Raw genomic sequence first — 19,843 nt, forward strand, 5'->3', positions numbered from 1 at the left:
CTATACCTTTTATCGCTCTCTTTTTTTTTTTTTTTTTGAGATTCCGAAATTATTGCATCTGTATTACCTGTCATCTGTTTTGAATATTTGCTGTTTTCATTACAGATTTAAATAGTTTGTTTTTATTAGTGTTTAATTAAACAGAATCAAGAACATGCACAAATTTTTGTCTGAGCCTAAACGAAAACAAAAAAAAAAAAAAAAGCATATACCCATATAGATACACAAAAAAAGATTAATATAAACAACCCATAAAGTAGAATACAATGGTAACTCCAATGAAGCAAAACAAAAATCAAAAAAAAACAAAAATTCAAGTTCTATATGTAATGCGTCGGAAACTGAATTTTAATTCAGCCAGATGGTCGAGAGAGCATGTTGCTGGCACTCATTAAGTTGCCAATGTAGTCCTGCAAAAACTTGTTTTCGTTTTCTAATTTTTCGTATTCATCCTTGACCTTAAGGATGCGTTCAAGGATCGCGGCAAGGTTGTCTTGCATGACTTTGGCTTCTCGTCTCAACACACTGGCCCTGTCTTGATTCGCCGTGGCACCACCATTATCATCAGCATCATCATCATGAATTGAGAATGCGGCCTGTGCGGGGCTATCTTGACTTGCATCTTGATCACCATAGTATTGGTTATCGGAATTGTCGTAATCGTCTTCTGCATCTTGCTCCAACTCTGACAAATTTTCAGATAGTGACGGTGGCCTGTGACTATCAATTGACGCTTCCACTGGTATCGATGAAGCTTCAGACTGCCAATGCTGCTGGGACGAAAAATTCGGCCGGTCGTCGATTGAACCTGAGAATGACTGCATCATTGAACGCATGCCGGGTTCATAAAGGTTCATTCACATAAATCTGGTGAGAAAACGACATTTTTCTTTTGGCGATGATGTCAACGTCGGATTCCTAACCCTCATTAAAGTTGTTACCCGGCCCCAAGAGCTCAGAATGGAAACGCGTCGCTTGAAATTTGATTTTTGCGGTTTATACAAAAAGTAGCAAAATAATACAATCAACAAAGGGCCGAAGATATTATAGACAAGTTAAACAGATCCAGTACTTTGCTAAATTCTTTTGCCCCACGAGAATCAGCAAGTTGCTAGGCAGTCACGAATAATGTGTATGTGAAATCATGTTGGCTTGTTCCTTGAATTGGGTTTTGATTTACTGACGTTTCGTGTTTAGCTTTCTCGTTTGGATTGACAGCAACCAACGATGGTAAATGTATGGTTTGAGCATATCGCTTGCTGTGACGCATCGTCGTGATTTCAAACTAATTGCCTGATTTTAAGCTGCATTTAACTTTGGCGCGAATAACAACAACTCAAATAAGACCGAGAATTCAGGAATCGGTGAGTAATAATAATTACTCGGTTCAATTTAATCCAAAAAAAAAAAATTTAAAATTCTGACTAGAGTTAAAAGGTGCTCCTTCTCCGTTTGGATCAAATGTCAATAATGCTGGTACATAATTCCTCCTGTCTTTTACATTTTGAGCTTATTTTTGAGTCCTTACTATTGTAATTTAGCATCATCATCATCATCATCATCTGCTGCTCCAGCATTTGGCGGGTTTGGTGCCTCAGCAACGTCTGGTTCGACTTCATCATTCTCTGGATTTGGCGGTGCGTTTGGAGCCTCGTCATCGACTTCGGCACCTTCGGCCAGTGCCACGGTAACTGCAACATCAGCACCTGCATTTGGAGCATCTGCAACACCGGCACCTGCATTTGGAGCATCCGCAACATCTGCTGCTCCATCGTTTGGCACTTTTGGTTCGACTTCGAATTCTTTGTTTGGCGGTGCGGGTGCGGGTGCGGGTACCAGTACTGGTACTGATGCTTCGCCCTTTGGTTCATTTGGAGCTTCAACTTCTACCACAATAACGACAGCGCCAAGCACAACATCAGCAACAGCAACTTCCGGCCCATCATTATTCGGATCGGCAGCTACTGCCACAACGACTGCTTCAGGAGGCCTCTTTGGTCAAACCGCTCCGACAAGTGGGCCAGCTTTTTCACTTCAATCAAGTACCGGAACAAATGGGCCATCTTTTGGATTTCCGTCAAACACGACACCGACCACCACAAGTGCTCCAAGCTTGCAACCGACAGTGTCATCTACTACTGCCGCACCGGCTGCTCTTGCCTCTTCAACTCCTTCAACCCCTGGTTTAAGTCTTTTTGGTTCCAAGCCTGTTAACCCAACTCCACTGTTTGGCTCCACGACTGCTCCTTCGGCTTCGTCTAACACCGCCCCTACTACCACCACTACCACCGTGGCAGCGTCGAATACTACTACGCCGTCGTTCGGGTTTGGTACTGCCACGCCAGCGTCTGCAATTAAGCCTGGAACCACGGGTGGCTTGTTTGGCAATAAATTAAATGATACCACGACCACGGCTACTTCGACGGCTAAGCCTGCGTTTGGTGGATTCAGCAACACTGCGGCGGTAGACAGTACGAAGAAGGCTGCCACACCAACTAATATATCTAGCGGCTCGTTGTTCGGAAGCACAACGGCTACTTCTGGCGGATTATTTGGCTCGAGGGCAACACCGGCTACAACTTCTTCAGCAGCACCGGCTGTGACTACCGCACCGGCCACCGCAACTTCCGGTCCGTCATTGTTTGGTGGCGCGTCTGTCACGGCTGGTACTACCAAGCCATCATTATTCGCCAGGACCACAACTTCGGCGCCGTCAACTTTAAGTACTCCGGCTACGTCTGCGCCGTCAATATTTTCGAATCCGACCGCGACAACGCAAACGACAACTGCAACTGCGTCAAAAACTGCCACCGCGCCTGTAGCCGAGCCTGCACTCGTGCCTTCAACAACGACGGCTTCTGCTGCTACTGCGTCTGCGCCTGTGGCTACGCCTGTGGCTATTCCTATCGCGCCTGTAGCCGAGCCTGCACTCGTGCCTTCAACAACGACGGCTTCTGCTGCTACTGCGTCTGCGCCTGTGGCTATTCCTACCGCGCCTGCTCCGCCGTCCCTGAAAAACAAATCCATGGAGGATATTATCTCTAAATGGACATCATCCGTTACTAAATATTCTCAACAATTTGCCAAACAAGCTGATGAAATATCAAAATGGGATCGCACGTTGGTTGAAAACGGGGAAAAAATTTCTCAATTGTTTACCGAAACCGTGCAGGCAGAGCAAACGCAAAACAAGGTTGATCAATTATTGTTGTATACTTCCAAGCAACAAGATGATCTTGAAAACGTGCTTGACGTTTATGAAAAGCAAATTGACGAGATGCTTGCGAACGTGAGTGTTTCGGATGGCTTGCAACCTCCAGATTTGGAACGCGAACGAGCGTACCAACTTGCCGAACGGTTGAATGAGGAATTACATCAAATGGGCAAGAATTTGGGCAGCATGATTGAAGAAGTCAACAAGTCATCCAACACGCTAAACCGAACAAGCGAGGACGACCCGTTATCTCACATTGTTCGAATCTTAAACGCTCATCTGGCAAGCTTGCAATGGATCGATGCCAACGCAGCTCAATTGCAGGACAAGATTAACGAGGTCAAGGCATTAGAAAATAAGCTATTATAATGAATAAAAAAAAATATTGAAAATGAATAAAATGCCGTTTTGAGGTTTGGTAATGTATATGTATTTTTTATGTCAATAAATCAATTGGCTTGTTACTTGTTTTTCATGGTTCAATTTACCAACAGAAATGTAACAACACAAAAACCAGTACAACTTCACAAAGTTTTTATAAAATAAAAAAAAATTGATGCTACGCAGGCTTCATTATAAAACGAGTTGGATGGAAACGTTCCTTGGGAATGAATTGTAACGTCTCGGCAGAAGGATTTTTTGAAAAAAAAAAAAAAATAGAAAATTATAATAATAATAATAATAATAATAAATTATGACGTTTCGCATGTATAAATTATATTATACACACAGCACCTTCAAAAAAAAAAAAAAAGAACAAACTTCAAAACTCCCAAAAAAATAAAAACCGATAATTCTGCTCTTCCATTTGCTAAAAATGATTATAATGCGGGATAAACTAAAAAAAAAAAACACAAAAACACAAAAACACAAAAACAACAAATACAAGACAATGTATTGTTGAACCGTCCTCCACCCCACCTATTCCTTTACATATGCCTTCCATTTAAATTTTTTTTAAAAAAAAAAAAAAAGATGGTCACGTTGAAGAAAAAGAATCTTCAATCATGAGCGTCTTTGTCCATGCATAGTGTAAAATTTGTTTTAATTGTAACACGTCTTCTTTTTTCTTAACTCGGGACATTTGCCTTGTTTCGGCCATTAACTTCACACACCGATGCAAATTCTCTAAACCCATTGTTAGCCCCCCCCCTCCCCAAAAAAAAATAAAAATAAAAATAAAAAGGGATTATGAAAATTAATCCAAAAAACTCACCCGGCGAAACAAAATCAATCGCTGCCTTAATGCATGACGAAATATTACACACTTGATGTGCGCAACCAGCGGGGATAAACACGGCATCTCCAGGTTTTTGCCAAATCCTGAATGGCATCACGCCAGTACGCTTTCGTAACAAGATTAATTCAGGATCAGTCAAATAAAAAATTTGACGGTGAATCGGATCATCAGTAGAAAACTTTCCTACTGTTGCTCCTGTTGCTCCCGTTGCTCCCGTTGTTGCTGACAACAATGATGACGATGATGACGATGACGATGACGATAACGAAATTGAGGACGCCGATGAAAAAGATGAATATCCGGTAGTGCTATCATTCCCATTGGCCAAATTTGCGGTTTTACCTGATTTCATAGTACTCGAGCCGTTGCTGGCGCCAGCGCCAGTAGTCGTTTTATCACGCTTCGCAACATAAAACGGGCTCGGGTACGCATCCCGGTTTTCTTGTTCGCGCTCGGTTATGAACCGTCGTACGGTGTCACTATCTTCAGCTCGGAAAATGTCCCATACGGCTCCAATAACTGGTTGAGGTTCACTCATATTAAGTCCCGGAATGTTCTTTAAACCGTCAGGCGTGCCGTTAGGGACCGCATAAGCCATAATATTTACCGCGTCAGTCACGTCCATGTGAAGGCACGTCGACCCTTTGCCATGGGCCGCATGGGAAGAAGCATAAGCATTATACTAAATTCAAACACAAAAGTAGTTAAAATCTAAAAAAAAAAAAAAAAAAAAAAAGTTGTAGTCTAAACTTACAAGTTTCGGCCCTAGATCTGGTGGGTTGTATTCCTTGGGGAACATTGATGCCAGGTTGCAAAACCCTTCCCGACGGGTATACAGCTCAAACGGTAACGCTTGTTCAAAATCTTCGAATAAATCGGGGCAAGCCTCCTTAAAATCCAGTGTGGTAGGCCAGTCTTTCAATCTCAGGTTCGCTCTTACACCATTGAACGTGCCAGAGTCAAAACCTTCACAAAATTTTTCAATGTTGGCTTCGAACGCGGCCGAATCACTGCCACCATTAATCAACATGCATCGATCCCTGCCGTACGTGTCTGCAAAATATTTTGGCGTCCAAGGTAGTTTCAATTTGGAGCCAACGTTTCGGATAACGATTGGGTCACCTTGCAACCATATTCGACGAAAATCATCAACCGTGAGTACTCCGTCATCATAATGAATCGGTTTCGAAATTCCCAAGACTGATTCGTCGTCATGATTGGGTAATTTATGCAGCGGTACGGTGTCGGATGCCGTTTCTAAAGACGTGACTAACTGCCTGCCGGATATTCGGTCTTGCACGGTCATGTACAACTGTTTGATATCTGTTGGCATCATTCTGCTGACTGGCAAAAACTTATCCTGCAAATGCCGATTGCCGTAAACGCAGAATTCAAACATGAACCGTAAAGTATTACGAACAAGCTTGCCATTGTTTTTATCATCATGTCCCATGTTTTGCCAATCGGTATAACAATCAACACACATTTCCAGCCCGCAGTGGTAACACATGTACCTGCCTGAAAACAGAAACGTGCCACAAATATCACAAAGTGATCGATAAGCTTCAGATTCCTTGGGTACAATGCGTAAAAGGTTTTCTATCTTGTCTTCAATAATCAATTCCTTTTTCAAAAACTCGCCAAATACGGGAGCAATGCGATCTAAAACGTAGTCCACGTCATGCCTGGATCGATGTGGAATGGCAAAACAAATATTCTTAAGATAGTCTGCTTTCCATATTCGGCCGGATCGAACTGTACTAACAGAGTTTCCACCGCCATGGTCAGGATTCGTTTCAGACTGACGGAATAACGTTGCGACTGCAACGTTATCGCTCAAGCCATAAACAGGATTTTTCCCTTCATAATCGGCACCACTAACATCTTCTCGAAAAACTCGAATGCCAATAAACCTGCAAGCTCCAACTCCTGATTTCCGTCTCGTGCAAGCTCGGCATCGTCGTATGCCAATATTCATGCTCTGGCAATTCTTGGTTTGCACAAACCAATACTCATTCTTATCCGGATTCACGACAATAGGCATGTCGTTTTCAAACTGTCTAAAACGTTCCAAAAAAAAAAAAAAAGTCAGTAAAATCAAAGTCCAAAATAATAAAAAGTGATTTCAAATTTCATACGGTCTAACTTGCACCGACTTCTGTTTCCGACTAGGTAGCGGTTCTTTAATTGTGGACGGCCTTTTTTTGCGAGACGAAATTCGGCGACTATTCTCACCATTACCCCAAACATAAGCAACTGGATCAACAGATTCATGACCATCTTGTTTGATTTTAAATGATTGCTGCCCTTCCAAGTCATGACTGTTACCTGATGGCCATGTTGTTGGGGCAGCCATTGTAGTGGCAGCAGTTGTGGTTAATGGGAATTGAGCAGACTGATTGTGAACAAGTGGACCAGCCGTTGGTTCAAAATCATTGTGAAACTCTTGATCGTTGACAAAAGACTCATTTCCAGAACCGAACGCGGCCGAGGCGAACAGGCCATTATTTGAAGTATATTCAAACGATAACGATGACACGGATGGCACAAAAACAGTGTTAGATGCGTGCAACATGTAAGGATCTCGATCTAATGACGGGCTGACCATCATATTGACCATGCAACTTGAATCGATAGACTGGGCTTGCAGATCGGAAAGAAAATTTATAGATTTATGAGCATCGTCAAGAGAAACATCGTATCGATTAACATCATTATCATCATCATTATCACGATCATCATCTTCACGAAGGTAAAATTCGGTGCCATCCAAAGTCATGCCATCAGTAGATTCAAACGCGGCAACGGAAAACTCGGCATTAGACTGCCTGGGACTATCGTGCGAATTGGAGATGAAAGAAGTAGTAGCCGCAGAGTATGACTCGTCATTTATGTTTGCAGTCGTGCCAGGTGAATTCGGTTGAACCGGACTTCCGAAATAATACAGATCAGCCATGATTGGGTATATGTTGAAGAAAAGCACGAAAGCCCTTTCAAAATCAAACCATGAGGAATCGGCCGGGGAGGAGGAAAAAAAGAAAAATATTGCCTGAACTCGAATCGTACAGAAAACTGAATCAAGATTTAATATCTCTTTATATAATTAAAATGAAAGAACGAGCAAAGAAAGCAGCTAAATCACACTTTTGTAGTTTTCTGGTTTCTATTCTTTTGGTTTAAATTGGGACCAAAAACCTAACTATAACAATGACGTAATCACTACCTAACCGTCAACGTCATTTGGCTTTTATACGCTCAATTTCTGCCCAGTTTTTTAAGACGTTCCTGGAGGTTCAACATCCCAAGGTACCACAGATTGGCTAATAACATTTGGTTAAAAAAATTGCTTGATAGTTTTAGCCAATTCAGTACGTAATCTGGCCATACAAATGTTTCAAAAGATTGCAGACCACGAGCTCCGGGGCTCCAGGGCTCTAGGAAATAGGGTTTTAGGACATAGGGCCTTTAACGTTCCACCATCTTCGCAACGAACCATCGAACAAGATCTGAACAACTCCCAGTTCAATTCATTTTTTTTTTTTCATTTTGCTGCACAGATTCGCATAGAAATGTCTGAACAACAATCTGATGCATCAACTGCTGCTGCGGCGGCTGACGAGATTAATATCACCGTCAAGTACGTATAGTGCGACCGAGTTGCTACAAACAAAAATATCACCCATTGTTGCTTCACCATCGAGACCGCTTGACTCAGTCTGGCATGGGGATCCCAAGCGTTGATGGCACAATTGGTTTAAATGAAAGCTGACTTTTTGAATTTTTTTTTTTAAAATGAAAACCAGGTCGTCAGCTGATCAGAAATACTCAGTTTCGGTATCGCCTTCGTTGCTGGTATCTGATTTCAAGCAACTGCTGGAACCTAAAAGTGATATCCCAACCGATCGCCAACGACTTATATACTCCGGACGGGTCCTAAAAGATCACGAGACTTTGGCGTCTTATAAAATTCAATCTGGACATACTATTCATCTTGTAAAGAGCGCTGCCCCACCGTCAGCATCGGGTGCTGGTGCTGGTGGAGCAAGTGGTGGGGCTCACTCGACACCGGCCGCAACTCCGCAGAACATAGCTTCCGGTCAAGGTGCTAACAATCCGCTGGCAGGCTTGACCGGTGCTCGATACGCTGGTCTTGCTCAATTGCCAAGTGCCAACCTTTTCGGCCCAGACGGAGGAGTATGTTATTTTCTCGTTTTCTTGTCATATCATTCTGAGCTGACACGATGTTTATGATAGATGGGTGCGCCCCCTAACGAGGACCAACTTTTGCAAGCAATGTCAAATCCCATGTTTCAACAATCAGTTAGTCAAATGCTGCAAAACCCACAAATGCTCGATTATATCATCAACTCGTCGCCCGGATTGCAAGGCATGGGTCCTCAAGTACGACAAATGATGCAAAGTGATCAGTTCCGACAGATGATGACTAATCCAGAACTGATGAGGCAAATGATGGCCATGAATCGCATGTTTGGAGGCAACCCGCTTGGCGGTGTCGGCGGTCAAGGCGGCGGCCAGCAAGCATTCCCGGAGCCAGGCCGAACAACTTCCACCGAATCTTCTAATAATACAGGCACGAATAATACGACTGCTGCACTTTCAGCTGGTGACGCTGCACAGGCAAACCCTTTTGCTTCGTTATTCCCTGGTGGGCAGCAGCCAAGTAACGGTGGTGCTGCAAACCCGTTTAGCGCATTGCTCAATCCGGCATTTTTTGGCGGCTCTGCGCTGCCTGGTCAAAATAATACTTCTGCTACCGGTGGTGATGCCAACAATAATAACCCAACCCCCGCCGGTGCTTTTCCACCTTTTGATCCGCAATTGTTTAATTCACTGTTTGCTGGTGGCGGATTAGGCGGCGCGCCGCCTGCGCAAGCTGACGATAACCGTCCGCCAGAGGAACGGTATGAGGCTCAACTGCGACAGCTTAACGAACTTGTACGTTGTTTAGTTTTTTTTTTCAAAAACAAATTCAGTGATTACATGTAAAACTGAACACGGGCTAATGTGTTTGATATCTAGGGATTTTTTGATTTTGATCGCAACGTGCGTGCATTGAGACGAAGTGGTGGAAACGTGCAAGGCGCAGTCGAGGCTTTACTAGACGGAGCCGTGTAAACATACAACGAAACGAATTTGATAATTAAAACAAAAAACAAAGAAAAATCAAGAAACGAATGTTTGTTAACGAGTGGGTGCGGTTAGGTAAGGGGATGGTTCGTCTTTTTCTTCTTTTTGTTTGTTTGCCTTGTCTCTTTTTTTTGTTTTGTGAAATCTTTGGATATTATTCCCTTTCTTTATTTTTTTTTTTTGTTTGCTAGTTGAGAGTATATAGATTTTGTACAAAATAATGATACTTTTAAACGGGCGTTGGGACAATTGCGCACAGACTGCTCTAAAGGTGAAAACACTTCTTAGTTGCGCCGCTCGGGCCATGCTATTATCGATTGCTTATACATACGACATTGAAGCAATTTCTTGATTAACAATATATCCTCACCCAAACCAGATATAGTGCAGGATTATTGTTTGAAACTTAGTGCATATTAATTGGCTGATAATTTTTTAATGTCTAAATCTCCATCTTCTAATTCACCTCCGACAGCGAGAAGAAGGTCCATATTCAGCGCAGATATCATCCCGGACTCTCGACTTCACTTGCAACAGCAGCAAGGCACGTCTTCTTCGACATCGGCCGCACCTGTTCAAATATCTCCGTTATTGGCACCAACAGATCAATTTACACAGCATCATGAAATGTTTAAACCAGGGTCGGCGTCATCGATTGCATCGTCAACCTTGCTAGACCATCGCGCGTTTTCTCAATCATTCCCAGACCAGCGGCAACAATCCACCGCATACGACGGAACCTACGGTGGTGTGGATGCCGACAATGCGGTTGTTGACGAATCAGTGCCATTTTTAAATGTCAACAATCGCAGCACTACATCAGGCGGTGCAGGAGGCGCTTCAACGTCCGCAAGACGTAAAGGTATTCATCGTCCAGTACGATCGGAGAGCATTGCCCACGAATTTGATCGGTTTGTTCGTCGTCGAAAAAGCGTCAGTGGTGAGCCATTAATTGACTTGCAGGCTCACAACAGCGACTTGGGCGTTGATAGAAGTTATAGAATTGACCTATCACAAGCTACGGGAGTTGATCTTCATAACTTTGAGTCCGGCTCGGCTCCGCGGTCTAGAAATCCGTCTACAAGCTCATTAGATGATGTTTGCGTGCCATTAGCGACAGCTGATTTTTTGGAAGGCAACAAGCCAAAGTCGTGGCCTGACGTGTCGGCTTTGAGAGAATGGGCAGATTTGGAAGAACAACAACAACAGCAACAACAACAACAACAACAACAACAACAACAACAACATGGTCCTGATTCTGCAGATTTGATAATGATTGACGGGAGGCCGAGACTGCGACCGTCATATTTTTTGGAAGATAACCGGGCTTCTTTCCAAGACCGCAGCTCGAGAGGCCAACCGGAGCATCATCCGAGCCCGTCAGGTTCGGATCATTATTTTAGATTTACATATTTTAGAGAAGATTTGGAGAAAACAATTCATGCGCAAAACATATCTGGCTTGTTAGGTCACGGCCTATCGTTTGACGAACTTTTTCCTGCCAACTCAGATATTAATCCGTCCAGTTTATCTACCGCCCTTCACTCACCCATTTCCGAACAACCACCGGAAGTAAACGAAAAAATTGAAATCCCGGCTGGGTTGACACCGGGGATAGTTCGACCGGCATCAGCACCTCCAGAACAACAGCAACAGCATCGTAACAGGTTTATTCAAAATGATTCGTACAGGTCAATCAAATCTCGAAAGTCTAGAAGTTTACTAGACGACACTCCGGAAGAAGTAGAGAGGCCTTACCCGTTTTGGCTCGATATTCTTGATCCGACTGATGCTGAGATGAAAGTTATTAGTAAGGCATTTGGCATTCACCCGCTTACGGCTGAGGACATTTCAATGGAAGAAACCCGAGAGAAAGTTGAGTTGTTTAGGTCGTACTATCTAGTTTGCTTCCGCAGTTTTGATATAGAGCCCCATGTGAAAGGCCGAAGTCGGCATGGCAGGAAGAACGGGCGATCAAATTTTGGAAGAAAGGAAGATTTGGTTCCTGTTAACATGTACCTTGTCGTGTTTAGAGACGGAGTGCTTACAGTATGTCGTGTGCTTGCTTGTCGTATATTCAGTACGTTTTGCTGACTTTTTTTTGTTTTTTGGTAGTTTCATTTTAGGCCGACACCGCATCCAACCAATGTCAGGAGGCGGATACGACAGTTGAAGGATTATGTGACTGTGACTGCGGATTGGATATCATATGCAATTATTGATAACGTGACTGATGCGTTTGCGCCGTTAATTCACAAAATTGAGGAAGAAGTGCAAGATATTGACACGGAGATTTTGGGCATGCACTCTGGTGAGTGGTCGGACGACGATGACGAATACGATGAAGTAGGGCATGAGTATGACAGCATGGGCCACAAGCTGCATGCCACGGATTCTTCAAGTTTGCTCTCGGCGCGGACTGAGAAAAAGGAAAGACTGCGGATAAAAGGTGACATGCTGCGGCGAATTGGCGAGTGCCGCAAGCAAGTGATGGCCATCATGAGCTTGTTGGGTTACAAGGCGGACGTGATTAAAGGTTTTGCCAAGCGATGCAACGAGCAGTGGGAAGTGGCACCCCGAAGCGAGATTGGGCTCTACCTGGGAGACATTCAAGATCATATCGTGACCATGGTTCAAAACCTGACCCATTATGAAAAATTATTATCTCGAAGTCATTCGAATTACCTGGCGCAGATTAATATTGAGATGACGCAGGTCAACAACGACACGAACGATGTGCTCGGTCGTCTTACGATTCTGGTATGTTTATTTTTTTTTGCATGACAGAGATTTTGGTTACTGATTTTGGTTATTTTACAAGGGAACGATAGTGTTGCCAATGAACATCATCACTGGCTTGTGGGGCATGAACGTTTACGTACCTGGCCAGGAACACGACGGGTTGGTTTGGTTTTTTTCAATCACGATCGGATTACTGATTTTTGGGTTTGGTTCGTATTTGACGGCGAAGAAGGTGTATGGCATTGCATAACATGAGTTTTGAATTTGCGTAAAGTGGCTAGATTACATAATACAATAATAACGTGATTAGTTAGTCATGACTAATGCATACGGTGGCTGGCAGGCGCCGCCGCTTTTGGGGGAAACGGCGCGTGCACGTGCTGCCCGGTCACAGGGAGTGCCAATCACGGCGCCGGATCACAAGCTCTCGATCACAGGACCCAACCCCAACCCAGACCGGCAAGGGCGCTTTGTTTGTTAAATGCTCGCCGCTTCTATCTCCTGACCCATCATCATCGCTGCTCATCCTCGTCTTGTTTCTCGCAACTAGTTCATTGCAACGTCCTGTGTAGTCATTTGGACATTCAAGTGCCATTTAGCGGTATAGTTTGCTTTTTTTTTTTGCTGGGTTCCTAGAAAGAACCACGTTCATCACAATTCACCTCCAGACATGAGCTATCAATTCCACGGCTTCGCTCCGCAAACTGCGTCTATTTCTTCTCGTATGTGTATCATTATAATGCGTCATAATATCAGCTGATTTTCTAATTGCTCGTGCTCCCAAACAGTTCTTCATTCCCGAGCCAAGTTCGATGCCGGCCGGGCGTTCGATCTCGAAGATGATCTCGAGTTTTGCCCATCGTTGTTAACCGACGAAGATTTGCATGCCGCGTATGCTTCCGATCACTTGTCGACCTCGTCTGGTTCGCCTGATTCGTCGCCTCTGCAATCGCAACTGCGCCCGAATCCGTCACCAGCAGGAGCACCAGCGGCGGCGGTGGCAACGTCAACATCAACAATGTTGGGCCAGCTTTCGCCTGCCATGTCACCCGGGCGCACGTCCGGACCGAGAGTGCGCAGGGCGATTGAGATTGTTGATCCAAACACGGGACTGCGTGTTGCATCGCCGCCTTTGTCGTCGCCGGCCAAGCTTCCTTACAATGCTGCTCATGCCTCAGCCAGAAGAGCCTGGTCATAAAGTTAGTAGAGTTTTTTTTTTTATGATCAGGTTGGTGCTTGGTATTGTGGTATTGTGGTATTGGATTGGAGTTTTTTTTTCGGTTACTTGTTTCACTGTACAGCATAAACGAAATGTGTAATTTGGATAAAGGAGTTGGGCAAGCAAGGTACTGTGTCATCTATATATATACATAATTTTTTTTCAACCTATCACTGGAAGGGACGGGGCGTCATCATTTCCAACCTAGGGCTTATTTTTGTGGGTTGGGCAATAACTATTCATTGTCTAAAATTATTACTATATAATTGTGTATATTGTTTTATATGTTCGTCTTTACCAGTGCGTATACTTTAGGCATTTTGTTTATATCTTTTTTTGTCGGTTTTATATTTTTTTTTCTCTTTTGTTTCTTTTGTGATATCGGCGGGACTTTATGTTTGCAGGGCTTTTGTATTTAAAGGAGGTAATTATGTATATGTATAGAAGACGCGATCGTTTCTTTGCGGACGTTTGTTAGAATTCTTTTGTGTTGTTATACATCATTAATTATAAATGAAATCTTTTCTTATGGTTTTAAAACCTGTTATGCGGATTAATATACTAATAACTTGATGAATTATATTCACAAACTCCACCATATACCATGGCAAATCCATCTATGAAAGAAACAAAACAATAGATAAAAATAACACAACCGTAAGACAAAATGCATTAGTTTAAACGAGTTCTTGCGCAAGATGTATTAAAAAAAAAAAAAAAAAAGATATGTATATAGTTATTTGTATATTGTAAACCTGTCCCAACATTGCCTAAAACCCCACTAAATAAAAAAAAAAAAAAAAAGAAATCATGCTTAAATCAAATGAATTCCTAAAATTCAATTAGAAGTTATTTCTACAAACATTCAATGGGTACATGTAAAAAAACTCACAACTCAAAAGGATGATTAGTAAAAACAAAACGATGATTAAAATAATGATGGTGACCAACGATCCTGTTCACTATGTTAGCCAGACAAATCGTAAAAAAAGAAGAATCGTAATAAGACTAAATTGTAAAATTTACCATTTTCTTTGGCCTTTCGAGACACCTTGTCTAATCGCTTGCGAGCGCCGTCAAGCCGATGCTGACCCCAATCCACTAACCGGTCGACTTCACCCAGCAATTCGACGTGCGAATCTAACTCTTCGCCAATCTGAATACTTAGTTCTCGTTGCCGAGATATTGATTCTGAAAGTCGATCGAGTGATTCGTCTTGTTGTCGCATGATTTGTTGATGTTGCAAGAAAGCTTCCTGATTCGTGGCACTGTTTCGTGCGTTATAAGCCGATTCGCTTAATGGATCTGACTCATCAACGTTCGATTGAACGTCAATCAGATTTTCGCTAAATCTGACCGTTTTGGATATCTTTGGTCGTGGTGATGATGATGATGAATTATTATTGAGCAGAAGACTCCTAATATTATCAGACGTCGAGTTCAAGTTATATAAGGGTGCTTCAACATTTTTTTTTAAATCATACCTCGAGGACCGATATGCATCATTTTTGTAAATTTCGCCATTAGAAGTATTGGCGGTAACCCTGGAAATGATTCTGTCTGCACCACCTTCCTGCAGTAATGACAATAACCTATCAAATTGCTTCTGCAGTCGAATAAGAGTATCCTCATTTGACCTTAATGACCTTGAAGATCTAAAGAAAAAAAAATCACATCATTAGTTTTCCATTCAATTAATTCACTTTTTCCCCCCGTACTTCACTTCAAGGTCACTTTCAGCTGCTGACTGCTCCCGTTCAAGTGCGGCAATGCCATCCCTGAGTGATATTAAATTCCGTTGAATCTCTGCTTCCTCAGATGTGGACGGTGCCAATTCTAATGATTTCAACCTGTTATGTTCCAGCACTGACACTAACGTGGTATCTGCCAGAAGCAACAGCCGGCTCGCATTCGCATTTGTCGTCGACGATTTTGACATTTTTTTTTTTTTTTCGGTCTACCCCTGAACTTTCTCGGTATACTTAAATTCTACTAAAGCCGGCAAACAAAATGCAATTAGTCGGCCAAAATAATCAAAAAAATGTACGTTCATTCGCAATCTACCAGGGCGTTCGTTGCGTTCGTTTGGTGGACACTTTCAGGGATATCAGCGAAACTCAAATCGTTGGCAAACATGGCATAACTAAGCCATTGCGCTACGGTTAAGTAAATGGTTTGTGCTCACTCAGTTATAACTTCCATAAGTTAACCACATTCATAAACTGTACAAATTAGGATGATAAACCATGGGCTCGGCAGTTTCAGATGACAATATTGATTTGCGAGGGCTGCTGTATGTATCGGTGAACGACAACCTTGTGTGTCCAATCTGTTGCAGTGCGTTCGTCGATCCCTGCGATACGAGATGCGGGTAGGTGTCGAACAAACGAAGAGCCGTGCTGATTTGTTTTAATAACCGTTGCCTGTTTCAGTCATACTTTTTGTTTTCAGTGCTTGCGCAAGGCACTTTTATTGACGCAGAATTGCCCGGTTGACCGCAACCGGTTGACCGAGAACGACATCGTGCCGGCACCAAAGATCGTGTCGAACATGGTGAACGAGCTCGATGTGCACTGTCCGAACATGTCCAAGGGCTGCAGCACGGTGACACAGAGATGCTTGGTGCGGTATCATGTGCGATATGCGTGCCAGTATGGCTTGGTCAATTGTCCGGACCCGTCGTGCCAGCAGTTGATTGATCGACGGTTCGTCGGCAAAGAGCCGACGTGCTATCATCAGCAAAAAGTTCAGTGCTACGCTTGCGAGGAACAAATTTTAAAACATCAACTTGACGTAAGTGGTTTTTTTTTTTAAAAAAAAAATGTGTTTGAGGTTTATAATTTGGAAGAAAGAAAGGCTGAACAAAAACCCGTCATGCAGGCTCATGTAGTGATTTGCAACGGCAAGCCGGTTAAATGCCCAAATTGCTTTGAAGAATTTGCTTCGTCAGATATTAAATTTCATCTTGAAGTTTGCGTGCAGGCCGAGATCACTTGCACGGCGGCCAAAATTGGCTGCCGCTGGTCCGGCCGCAGGCAAGAACTGGCATCACATATGCAGGATTGCATGTTTGCTACGCTTTCCACATTTTTAACAATCCAGGACGATCGAATATCGAATCTTGAACTTGAGAATAAAGGATTGCGCAATCACCTTGATGGTTTGCAAGCCGGTGTTGCACACGATAGCAACGACAGCAGCAGGTTTTACCGTGACGCGTTCCATTTTTTGACGGAGACCGACAGCTTTAGAAGCGAGGTTGGACGAGTTTCGGAACAGTTAGCCCAGCTTGAAATTCGGCAAAGCTTAATGCTGACAAACGAGACCGTCAGGCTAAAAAAAGAGTTGCAAGCACTTCGCGCTGCGGTAAACGACATCAGGCATCAGGTCCATTTCTTGATGATGGAACGTCGCACGTGGGCGTTACAAAGTTTTGCGTTGTCGCCACAATTGCAAATGCCGGTCACGCCAACCGGGTCTTTGACAATGTTGGATTCGGCAGATGAGAAAGCTGGCAATAATAGACGACTGCAGCAACCAGTACGACGTGATGACGGGTTCAGGCAAGATGTGAAATTGTGAGTTAAGGCGTTGGTTCAGTTTTTTTTATGTTTTTTTTTTTTTTTTTTTTTTGTTTGTTTGTTTGTTGTAAATACTGCTTGTGGGTGTACGTTCAGGTTGGCATGGTTATGGGAATTTTTATTACGAAGCATAAATTCAAAAAAAAAAAAAAAAAAGAAAAATATTAAAATTATCAGTGGTTTTTACAATATTTGATTTCATTATTTTTCTTTTCCTATATATCATGTCCAGAATTTAGACAAACATACTTTACAAACTATAACACCCCCCAAGGACAATTAATAAAAACACTACATGAAGAACAAGCAAATTAAAAAAAAAAAAAAAAAAACTTCAAGACGTTTAGTAACTTCTTCCAAACATGCACCATTCAATTGCGTCACGTCCGCAAGCAGGACATTTTGTTTCTCCCTTGATAATACCTTCTGGTTGTTCGAACGGGATGCAAAGTGATTTGGCACCCATCGACGGCGCACGTTCATCTGCTGGCTCGTCTCCCAAGTTTTGCCTGGCCGATCGATCCTTGATATCATCCTCACATTCCAATACGCCACACCACGGAATTTGAATCAAGTTTTTGTTGTTTAATGCGGGCACGAAATCTTCCCATTCCGTGACCTTGATCACGTGAGAGTCAAAATCGGCCTTGGCTCGCAAATACATTTCGGATTGGATCGTGTCCAGGACGGTAGGGATTTGAGTGGCCACGTCAGCAAGTGGGATGAAATCTTTCTTACCCGTGTCACGTCGCACGATCATGACCTGACCTTTCTTTAAATCCATGGGACCGAAATCGATTCGCAACGGCACTCCCTTAAGTTCGTACTCCGAATATTTCCATCCGGGCGAGTAATTGTCCCGAGTATCAGCAATCACTCGCAAACCAGCCTGCTTAAGCTGAGCAGTAATGTCGGTCACGCCGTTAATAATGGCCTCTTTGACTTCTTCCGTGGTCTTGACCGTGATGCCACAGGGGATAACCACGACTTGAGTTTGAGCCACTGCGGGAGGAATGACCAAACCTTTGTTATCAGAATGAGTCATGACCATGACACCAATCACTCGCGTGGACAAGCCCCAACTGTTCTGCCAAACGTTAATCTTTTCGCCATCATTCTTGGGATCTTCAACCGCAATGTTAAACATTTTGGAAAAATTTTGTCCCAGGCAATGACTGGTGGCACCTTGAATGCCTCTTCCGGTGGCGGCAATGTAACCTTCCACCGTGGTGGTGAAAAGACCACCAGCAAATTTTTCCTTTTCGGTCTTGCGTCCTCTCACGACCGGAACTGCAAGTAATTTCTCGTAAACACCGGCATACAAGTCCAAAATTTGTAATACTTCCTCTTCAGCTTCTTCCCGGGTCAAGTGCGCGGTATGACCTTCCTGCCACAAAAACTCACGAGTTCGGAGAAATGGTTGCGGATGTTTGAACTCCCATCGAACAACTACATCACGTTTAGGCACACATTAATAAAAAAAAAAAAGAAAAAAAAAAACTTACCCGAATTCCATTGGTTAAGTTTCAAGGGAAGGTCGCGATGGCTTCGAATCCATTTGGCATAGTAAGGGTACATGACAGTTTCCGAAGTCGGGCGGATCGCAATTGGTTCTTCAAGGTCAGTATTGCCACTATGTTTAAATGATCAGTAAACAATCAAATCACCAGTGTGTTTAAATCTCAACTTACGCCTTGGTAACCCAAGCGACTTCGGGAGCGAAACCTTCGACATGATCTTTCTCCTTCTCCAAAACTTTGGAAGACACAAACATGGGGAAATAAGCATTCTGAACACCAAGATCCTTGATACGCGTATCAAACCAAGCTATATTTAATAACGACATTAGTCTCGAGGCCACGGAGCAGTTAATGATTTATTCCGAACCTTGAATCTTCTCCCAAATTGAATATGAACCTGGTTTCATGATGTAGCAGCCCGAAACATCGTAGTACTCGAGCATATCACCCTTGGTAAGAATCTGTTGATACCATGAAGGGAAATCCTCTTCCTTGGGAGCAGTAATGCCAATCAAGGCAGGCTTTTTGGCTAAAATTTCAACAGTTTAGATAAGCACATATTAGATTGCAATTGTTGAATCTTACCGTCTTCTTTTTTTGATTTAGACATTGCTCAATTTCTGTATCTCTTATCGTTCAATCTATAGAAACGAAATTCTAAAAAATGTTCTACGGACTTTATTTTTTTTTTTTTTTTTTTTGGGCAAACCCACAATTCGCTTGATTTGCATTTACTAAATTATTTTTTTTTTCCCCAAACTTGTGAGTCACGTGAATTTGACTGGCATGCATTTGCATGTGCAGCGTATTTCTCAGTCTTAAACAGCGCACGCATATTGGCTGAATAGTTAGTGCCAGATTATACGCAGCGAACGCGGGCTCTGGTTTTTGATTGTGAAAAAATTAAAAACGCAACGCGCGTGAAATCTTGAGTTTTGAGGTTTTGGAAGCATCAGGAATATCTCATCGCCCAATCCAACTCATATCAACTCACCATGTCACAAGTATACTCTGCTACTCGTTCTGATACTCTATGTAAGTGCATCATGAGACGAGTTTTTTTTTTTTTTTTTGGGGGGGGGGGGGGGTTTCCGGGTTTGGTGACCGGGGGGGTTTTTTTTTTTTTGTTTAGCAGGTTTTTGGGGTGTGTAAAATAGGGGAAATTAAAAAAAAGAAAAA

At 43.0% G+C, this 19,843-nt stretch overlaps 10 protein-coding genes across 10 annotated transcripts in view; 6 read left to right on the plus strand and 4 right to left on the minus strand.

The window, feature by feature from the left end:
* Positions 1 to 6: 6 nt before the first annotated feature.
* On the minus strand, positions 7 to 1,349 carry V1514DRAFT_334546 (uncharacterized protein). The gene has a single exon (XM_066928246.1). The coding sequence runs from the start codon at positions 855 to 857 to the stop codon at positions 354 to 356; it is 504 nt and encodes a 167-aa protein (XP_066782104.1). The 5' UTR covers positions 858 to 1,349; the 3' UTR covers positions 7 to 353.
* On the plus strand, positions 1,002 to 3,923 carry V1514DRAFT_334549 (Nsp1-like C-terminal region-domain-containing protein). Its single transcript, XM_066928247.1, has 6 exons — positions 1,002 to 1,132; positions 1,198 to 1,236; positions 1,305 to 1,364; positions 1,438 to 1,476; positions 1,542 to 2,876; positions 2,973 to 3,923. The coding sequence occupies exons 1-6, from the start codon at positions 1,129 to 1,131 to the stop codon at positions 3,581 to 3,583; spliced, it is 2,088 nt and encodes a 695-aa protein (XP_066782105.1). The 5' UTR covers positions 1,002 to 1,128; the 3' UTR covers positions 3,584 to 3,923.
* Positions 3,924 to 4,193: 270 nt separating this feature from the next.
* V1514DRAFT_283499 (uncharacterized protein) lies at positions 4,194 to 6,510 on the minus strand (the record flags this gene model as incomplete). Its single annotated transcript, XM_066925126.1, has 4 exons — positions 4,194 to 4,342; positions 4,431 to 4,646; positions 4,812 to 5,136; positions 5,209 to 6,510. Coding segments are annotated over 4 exons (1,992 nt in total), but the record flags the coding sequence as incomplete, so codon positions are not given.
* A 1,457-nt stretch (positions 6,511 to 7,967) lies between these two features.
* Positions 7,968 to 9,850, plus strand: V1514DRAFT_334554 (uncharacterized protein). The gene is made up of 4 exons (XM_066928248.1): positions 7,968 to 8,091; positions 8,258 to 8,648; positions 8,709 to 9,410; positions 9,495 to 9,850. Exons 1-4 carry the CDS (start codon positions 8,024 to 8,026, stop codon positions 9,588 to 9,590), a joined length of 1,257 nt encoding a protein of 418 aa, XP_066782107.1. The 5' UTR covers positions 7,968 to 8,023; the 3' UTR covers positions 9,591 to 9,850.
* V1514DRAFT_353543 (uncharacterized protein) lies at positions 9,851 to 12,912 on the plus strand. Its single transcript, XM_066929545.1, has 3 exons — positions 9,851 to 11,651; positions 11,718 to 12,362; positions 12,424 to 12,912. The coding sequence occupies exons 1-3, from the start codon at positions 10,041 to 10,043 to the stop codon at positions 12,592 to 12,594; spliced, it is 2,427 nt and encodes an 808-aa protein (XP_066782108.1). The 5' UTR covers positions 9,851 to 10,040; the 3' UTR covers positions 12,595 to 12,912.
* A 102-nt stretch (positions 12,913 to 13,014) lies between these two features.
* On the plus strand, positions 13,015 to 13,542 carry V1514DRAFT_343977 (uncharacterized protein; the record flags this gene model as incomplete). Its single annotated transcript, XM_066929167.1, has 2 exons — positions 13,015 to 13,066; positions 13,133 to 13,542. 2 exons carry the CDS (start codon positions 13,015 to 13,017, stop codon positions 13,540 to 13,542), a joined length of 462 nt encoding a protein of 153 aa, XP_066782109.1.
* Positions 13,543 to 13,996: 454 nt separating this feature from the next.
* Positions 13,997 to 15,649, minus strand: V1514DRAFT_334559 (uncharacterized protein). Its single transcript, XM_066928249.1, has 4 exons — positions 15,282 to 15,649; positions 15,048 to 15,218; positions 14,590 to 14,981; positions 13,997 to 14,518 (listed from the first exon to the last, which is right to left on the minus strand). The coding sequence occupies exons 1-4, from the start codon at positions 15,500 to 15,502 to the stop codon at positions 14,406 to 14,408; spliced, it is 897 nt and encodes a 298-aa protein (XP_066782110.1). The 5' UTR covers positions 15,503 to 15,649; the 3' UTR covers positions 13,997 to 14,405.
* A 109-nt stretch (positions 15,650 to 15,758) lies between these two features.
* V1514DRAFT_309767 (uncharacterized protein) lies at positions 15,759 to 17,421 on the plus strand. Its single transcript, XM_066925753.1, has 3 exons — positions 15,759 to 15,934; positions 15,996 to 16,356; positions 16,444 to 17,421. The coding sequence occupies exons 1-3, from the start codon at positions 15,810 to 15,812 to the stop codon at positions 17,143 to 17,145; spliced, it is 1,188 nt and encodes a 395-aa protein (XP_066782111.1). The 5' UTR covers positions 15,759 to 15,809; the 3' UTR covers positions 17,146 to 17,421.
* Positions 17,318 to 19,342, minus strand: V1514DRAFT_296756 (uncharacterized protein). The gene is made up of 5 exons (XM_066925444.1): positions 19,250 to 19,342; positions 19,032 to 19,193; positions 18,836 to 18,971; positions 18,650 to 18,777; positions 17,318 to 18,593 (listed from the first exon to the last, which is right to left on the minus strand). Exons 1-5 carry the CDS (start codon positions 19,272 to 19,274, stop codon positions 17,488 to 17,490), a joined length of 1,557 nt encoding a protein of 518 aa, XP_066782112.1. The 5' UTR covers positions 19,275 to 19,342; the 3' UTR covers positions 17,318 to 17,487.
* Positions 19,343 to 19,593: 251 nt separating this feature from the next.
* Positions 19,594 to 19,843, plus strand: part of V1514DRAFT_364018 (chaperonin Cpn60/TCP-1 family) — a 2,312-nt gene continuing 2,062 nt past the window's right edge. The window contains exon 1 of the mRNA XM_066929773.1: positions 19,594 to 19,699. Within this exon, the coding sequence (XP_066782113.1) occupies positions 19,660 to 19,699 (40 nt within the window). The 5' untranslated portion in view covers positions 19,594 to 19,659. The remainder of the gene's footprint in view (positions 19,700 to 19,843) is intronic.

The sequence above is a fragment of the Lipomyces japonicus genome (genome assembly GCF_038497905.1).
Source record: "Lipomyces japonicus strain CBS 7319 unplaced genomic scaffold V1514scaffold_34, whole genome shotgun sequence".
In the NCBI taxonomy this organism is placed as follows: domain Eukaryota; kingdom Fungi; phylum Ascomycota; class Lipomycetes; order Lipomycetales; family Lipomycetaceae; genus Lipomyces; species Lipomyces japonicus.